The sequence below is a fragment of the Cheilinus undulatus genome, linkage group 7 (assembly GCF_018320785.1).
Source record: "Cheilinus undulatus linkage group 7, ASM1832078v1, whole genome shotgun sequence".
NCBI classification, from domain to species: domain Eukaryota; kingdom Metazoa; phylum Chordata; class Actinopteri; order Labriformes; family Labridae; genus Cheilinus; species Cheilinus undulatus.
Genome location: NC_054871.1, coordinates 31775914 through 31782600, shown reverse-complemented (window position 1 = coordinate 31782600; position 6687 = coordinate 31775914). Strand labels below are relative to the sequence as shown.

Below are 6687 nucleotides of genomic sequence, written 5' to 3'. Positions count from 1 at the left end.
CTGGGCTGATCTAATAAGGTTAGCGTAGCCTGGTCATGTCTGATTTGATTTGGTCAGTTTGGTTTGGTTTGGTCTAGTCTGATAAGTCTGCTCTGGTTGGTTCTGACCTGGTTGGTCTAGTATTGTCTGGTCTTCTTGGTCTTATCTAGTAATATTTTTTATCATATTTATACCATGTCCTATCTGTATCCGTATCTAAACCTATATCTGTATTGTATTCTATCATATCATTTGGTATTGTCCTGCCTCATGTTGTATCTGCATCCATATCCCAATCTGTATCGTGTCATACTGTATAGGCTGGTATTGTATCAATTTATATCTTATCTGATTACATATCCATATCCATTTTTTATCATATTGTATCTTGTCATCTGGTTTTGTCTTGCATCCTGTATCTATATCTGCCTCACCTTGTCTTATCTTGTCTTGTATCATATACATAATACATTGTATCTGTATCCATTAATGTTGTATCTTATCCATACATATATTTATTCATATTCATATCCCTATACATCTCTGCATTGAATCAAACTGAATTGAATTGTATCTATGAATATATGTATATGTGTCAGTATCAGTATCTGTACCTGTATCAGAAAATATTTAATTATTTAAATTACTGGTATATGAGTGCAGCTCAGGTCTCAACTAAAACCCTTGTTTTAAGTGGGCTTTGTGATATTCATCAAACTGCTTTGAGCTGTGTCCATATCTCATCTTTGAAACTTGTAGCATATTTTTTTAGTTTTCCTTAAATCATGCATTATTGTATGTTAGAAACAGACTTGACAGTAGCCTGATGTCTGCAAAAATTGTTGAGAAGTGCCACAATTATTGAGCTCTCTACATTTACCTTGCTATTTGAAAAAGAAATTGCATACATTTCCTTGAGTTTTCCAATTTTTTTTTGTCTAATTCTGATCCAAATTACGGAGGATTTACCCTGCTATTTACATCTTGAACCCATACACTCTCTACCACAATTTAACAGAGCAAAAAGTTGGCTGTGTTTAAGCATACATTTATCCCAAACATTACTAAAAATGATGCAGTTCTGCTCCATAGTGCAGTTTCAGAAAGACAAATGGCTGCATGTCAACCAAAATTACAAAGCAGATGTAATGTTATGACAGAAGAAGGAGAGCACAAGCAATTTAAAGGATGAGAATGTTTCATGGACTGCCCAGTGTTCAAACCTGATGCTGGGCCAAGAGGGTGAGGCTTGTGCAGAGTGAACTGACTAACACTGGATTGTTTCTTTATCATTTCTTTCAGATTAGAAAGCTCTAAGCCTGCTTGCATTTATTGCACTGCAAATTTAGGGTCATCAAACCTTTGTAAAGCAAAGAGTTTTGTGATGTCCCAAAGAATGAAGACGTCTGTGTTTGTAGGAGGGTTGTGGATTTCGGGGCGGCTTTCCTTGTGTATTTTTACACATATTGACTGCTTTAATGAAAACACTAGAGGGAGCTGAAGGGTTGCTGAATCAGACTGAAATCATTGCTTTCTGTACCTTATGAACAGTGACAGAGTAGTGGTTCCTAACCTTTATTCCTCTGAGCCCCCCATACTCATATCTAATAGGACATATGGACCCCCAAACCCAAACAAATAAAGAGTAATATATTTGCTTTCAAAAATACACATCAATTTGATTTTTTAAGCCAAACAAAATCGCCCCTAACACAATTTTCCATAGCAAAACATACACACCCTTAAACCCCTTTTGAAATCTCTGGCGCACCCGGACCCAAGGTTGGGAACCAGTGACATAGAGCATCCAAAGCCACTGAAAATGGCTAAGTCTGCTCTTTAAGTCTCTGAGGAGGGTAAACACTGTCAGCCAGCAGAACCTGACTAACATAAACACAGCCCAGTTGGAACAGTGACAGGAGAGAACTGGCTTTGACAATGTATCTGTTATGACTGTAGTAGAGAAAATTCCACAGGGTTACTATAATCAGTCAAGAACATGCACTATAATGTTGTTACCTGATGCAGTGCGTGACTGCGACCTTTGGAAGATGGCTTATATAATTTAGTAAATGTGTCTTCAGATCCTAGCTCTACCACATAAATACAGAGGATCTATACTGTTTTGGTTGCATAATTATGTAGTGGTGTTAAACAGGAGTTGGGCATGTTTTCTTTGGACATGCTCTGGTTAGTTAATTTTCAATGATTTTTACTGATATTGCTCTGGTCCTCAGAACACCCCATTGGCTCCCTGAGCAATACAAAATCACCCTCAAAAGTCCATAAAGCTCTCAGTGGTTCAGCCCCTGAATATACACTGTGTCTGACCTGCTCACCCAACTTGACCCCCTCAGGTTGTCAGGTGAAGGTCTTTTAGCCATACCTAGAAGCAGATTGAAGCCTGCTGATTGGGCCTTCAGTTACCGTGGTCCTTCTCCCTAAAACCGAAAGCATTTTTCTGTGTCATTTAGTTCAGATAGATACTGCTGATGCTCATTCATTCATTCACACAATCCCCTTCATTTTTGTTCTGAAAAAGCCTGAGAGATAGAATAAAACATTGTATTACACACGCCCTCAACGCTTTGTGTTGCTGCAGTGCTTTCCAGAGCACTCCTCTTTTATTTTTGTTTCAAAGAAACGCTGTCAGTGCATGTGAAAAAAATAAAATTGCAATAAAAGACATTAAAAGGCTCATTAGTCTTCCTGAGAGCTGACGTCAGTGAGCTGACTTCATAATCTCCAGCTATTCAGCATCCAAAAGACAGTCAAAACTGAGGAAGTGGAGAGGAAAGAAACATTCAGAAACCCAGCAGGAAGCAGACATGGATCAACTAACAGTCTGCAGATGGGCATCATGGGTAATGATAGAAAACTTTCAAAACATTTACTACCAGGTTATAATTGTGAGTATTTCTATTAACAACAATATTTTTAGAATAAGATGTAGTTTTATTGATAGTTGAGAACAGCCGTTGCTCCTCTTCTTATTATTTTTAATAATTACTACTGATGTAGTTGTTGTGTTAACACTGTTATAATTAGTATGCATCCTGACAGCAGCAATCAGCAAGGGTGTAGGAGGGGTAAAAGAGGGAGGTAGCCCTCCACCCACCCCGTTCCCCCTCTCTTACCTTCCCTCCCCCTCCCATAGAGACTCACTCCCTCTCTTTCCCTCACTTGCTAACAAGCTCACTCGCCACTCTCGCCCCGTTTCAGGTCTGCTGCAGGTCCAGGTCGGCAGGAATCACGGCGGAAACTTGAAGCGAAGATGTGGGCGCTCGGGGCCGTGGGAGTCGGGCTGCTGTGGGCGCTGCTGGCCGCTCTGGTGCCCGGCAGCGCGTCGGAGCTCGTAACGCTAGTGCAGGAGCAGGCTAAGCCCGAGTCCGTCCTGCTGAAGCCAAAGGTTATGATCGCCATTGTGGCTCGGAACGCTGCGCACAGCTTGCCTCACTACCTGGGCTGCATAGAGAGGCTGGAGTACCCGAAGGAGCGCATAGCGATCTGGTAAGTGATGGGAAAAGGTGATGTTTGCGTGCTCTCACAATTAGCAAAATCGCGCAAAGATATCCAAAGATACAGAAAGGACATTCTCTGTGCGTAAAGTGGACACTATTGTGCACTGGCGCGCGTTGTAGGCTAAAGAAAAGCGGCATGAGTTTGAGTCAATTATAATAACATTGTCGGTGTCAGCATGCAGACCTGTTGCTGCCTTTTTACGAGGCACTTACCTCGCGTGTCTCCCGGCGTCTAAATTGCACGCTTTGCAAGAAGATGAAAGGGCTTCTGTGTATGTTGGGTTAGGCTTAACCCTTAATCACGGCTCCCTCCGTCTGATTCAGCACAAACCTGCGGAAACGGAGCTTTAAAACAGCAGGACAGGCAGGCATGAAAGGGTCTCAAAGTCAGGTAGGGTCCTGCAGTGTGTTTGGGTCCCATACTGAGATAATATGAAGCCATCAAAAGAGAGAGAGAGAGCCTGCAGGTGGAGGGATGAAAGGAGACATTGAGTTGGTCTGACAGCAGGGCTGGGGGGTGTGTGAGTTCTGGGAAGTCATGCGTAACGTGTGTGTGCGTTTTTGTGTGCAGTTTTGATAGAATCACACAGAAGCTGAGAGATTTCTGACTATGCAGGTTGGTTATCACAGTTCAGATATGATGAATGTGAAATGGAGGGAACAGCAGTCACAGATCTTTTACTTTTCTCTTAAAGACACCCTTTGTTGTCCATCCATGCTGGCATTCTTCTAATGTTTGTTTCTCACCCCTCCCTTTGCTGAGTGTCTTGTTTTTGTTTGCAAAGCAGCAGCCTCCAATTCAGAGACCCTCACCAGAACACTAACAAATGCATAGTGGAGAAACTCAATCTGAGGAGAGGGAAAAACCTATGAAGCAAACCCCCTTGGTGGCTGAGCTAACAAGGCTTTGTGAGTGGTCTAACTTACAAAAGATGGGCCCAGTCAGTTATGAGTAGCATCCCCCTGCCCCTGCTGGCAGGTCAGACAGGGAAAAACAGTCTGTATTAGAAGCAGGTACAGTAAAATGTCACACCAAATGACCTTAAAATGTAAAGACACTCATAGCTTTGGGCTTTAACGCAGGATTGCTTTATTCGGGAAATTCATTTTCTGTTATTTGCCACTGATATGCTTCTAGTTTTGCAGCTACCATAGTTGTTTTTTGTTGTCCTTGAAGCCACTGGCTTAAATACATTAAAAATAGGTATAGTTAATATATACTGTATGTTAGCCCATCTTAAATGCTCATACATTAACCGCAGGGGTATAACACTTGTCTCTCTTCCGCTCCATCTGATCACCTGTAGAGATGCACAGGTGACAGACTGGACTTCCATACAAACTGTCCATGATCAATAAACAAGTGATCAGTTTCTACAGGTGATCAGACAGAGCGGAAGAGAGATGAGCGTTTTACCCTTCCTGTTAATGTATGAGCATTTAAGACAATAACACAGTCTTGACAGTCTCTACAAAATGCCTTATATCATGAACATGTGAAACTATAATTTAGAGCTGAACGATTTGGGAAAATAATCTAATTGTGATTTTTTTTTTTTTTTTTTTTTTACCCAACATTGCAATTGCAATTTGAAATGCAATCATTCCTGAAGTTCCTCATCTTATGTATTTTCCAACAAACACAAGCAATAAATCATTCTGTATTATAACCAACACAATATTAGATTAAACTAGGGCTGAACTATATATATATATATATATATATATATATATATATATATATATATATATATATATATATATATATATATATTCTTAAATACTTAAATTGTAAATGCCCTTTTCTGGCTCAAGTGTTTAGCTAAATGGCACACTTTGCACATCATAACTCATGCAGCTCTGTGTGTCTTTGTTTCCCCTCTGTCGTCAGCATTACTACCCATTATGTAAACCACAACGACCAAATAAAAGCCAAATTACAATGCAGCTTTCATCAAAAGCATTTATCCACATTAAAGCATTTACGATGTGTTATAGACCACTCAATCATTGTAAAATGCCAGAAAATAATGTAACAAAAACAAATCAAAACAAAAAAAAATCTCTACAGAGAAGGAGCAAGGCGGATACTAAGATACTACATACATGTTATCCTAGTCCTACCGCAGCAAATTACTTTAGCTTTTGTTATAGCGCTATGTGTTCATTTTAGAAAACAGAGAAGGTTGGAGGAAGCCTAGAGAGGGCAATGACGTAAGATGAGGGTCTCCATCTGGACTCAAGCCAAGGACTCTGTGGTTATCTGATACACATCTTAACCCTTAAAGCAGCTGGCTTGTTTCGTCTGCAGCCCGTCTGGATAGATCATGGAGACACTGATGAAAAGAACTTGAGGAAGCAATCAGGAAGACACATTATATCAACGTCATCTGGCCATGATGCCTCAGTGTTTGTGTGGGGACAAAATGTTCTTCACAGAAGTTTCTCTCTTTACAGCCATAGGTTGGGTGGAGAGAAGAATCATTTTCTTCTCTTTCCCTCTTCTCATGTCAGTCATGCAGTGCAAGGGAGATAGAGTAAAGAAAGGTAAATAAGACATGATCAAATACAATAGCAAGGGTGTTTCTTTATAGTGTTTGGCAGCAGGGATGGATGCCTCAGCTCCCCTTTCGTCTCAACCCACAGGATCATGGAAAATTGCCTATGTTATTGTATAGTATCTTTGTGGATGTGAATATATATGTCACAGTGGACCAAAAATTGTTCAGTAATTAACAATGCTTCTTTGCAAATATCTTTTTTCCAGTTGGAGAAGTTAAGCTTCTGATAAAGCTGCATTTCCACTGCAATAACTTTTCCAAAGAAAAAAGGGACTTTTGATAGTACTCATTCTATATCCATTCTGACAAATCAGGGTCTAAACAGGGTCACTGGGACTTTACTGGGGTAGTATTCCTGAAAGTAAAGGTATGTTGGAGATTGTTCTTCTATGGCTGTCTGTTTCTGAGTGGTTGAGTAGGTGTAACCTGTGTAAGCCTCTAGTAAAAAAAGGTGTTGCTTTCACAGGTACACTAATTTGGATGGTCTTCTGTTGAGTATAGATGAATTGATGCTTATACTGTAGATCAATGACTAAAATAACACTGAGGTACCTTTTAGAATCATCGGGAAAAAAGTTACTGGGACAAAAAGTGCATTGGTAGAAGTGCAGCTTTTGGTTCCTCTT

The 6687-nt window shown here is 40.3% G+C and overlaps 1 protein-coding gene across 1 annotated transcript in view; it reads left to right on the top strand.

The window, feature by feature from the left end:
• Nucleotides 1-3167: 3167 nt before the first annotated feature.
• Nucleotides 3168-6687, top strand: part of colgalt2b (collagen beta(1-O)galactosyltransferase 2b) — a 40663-nt gene continuing 37143 nt past the window's right edge. The window contains exon 1 of the mRNA XM_041791577.1: nucleotides 3168-3489. Within this exon, the coding sequence (XP_041647511.1) occupies nucleotides 3254-3489 (236 nt within the window). The 5' untranslated portion in view covers nucleotides 3168-3253. The remainder of the gene's footprint in view (nucleotides 3490-6687) is intronic.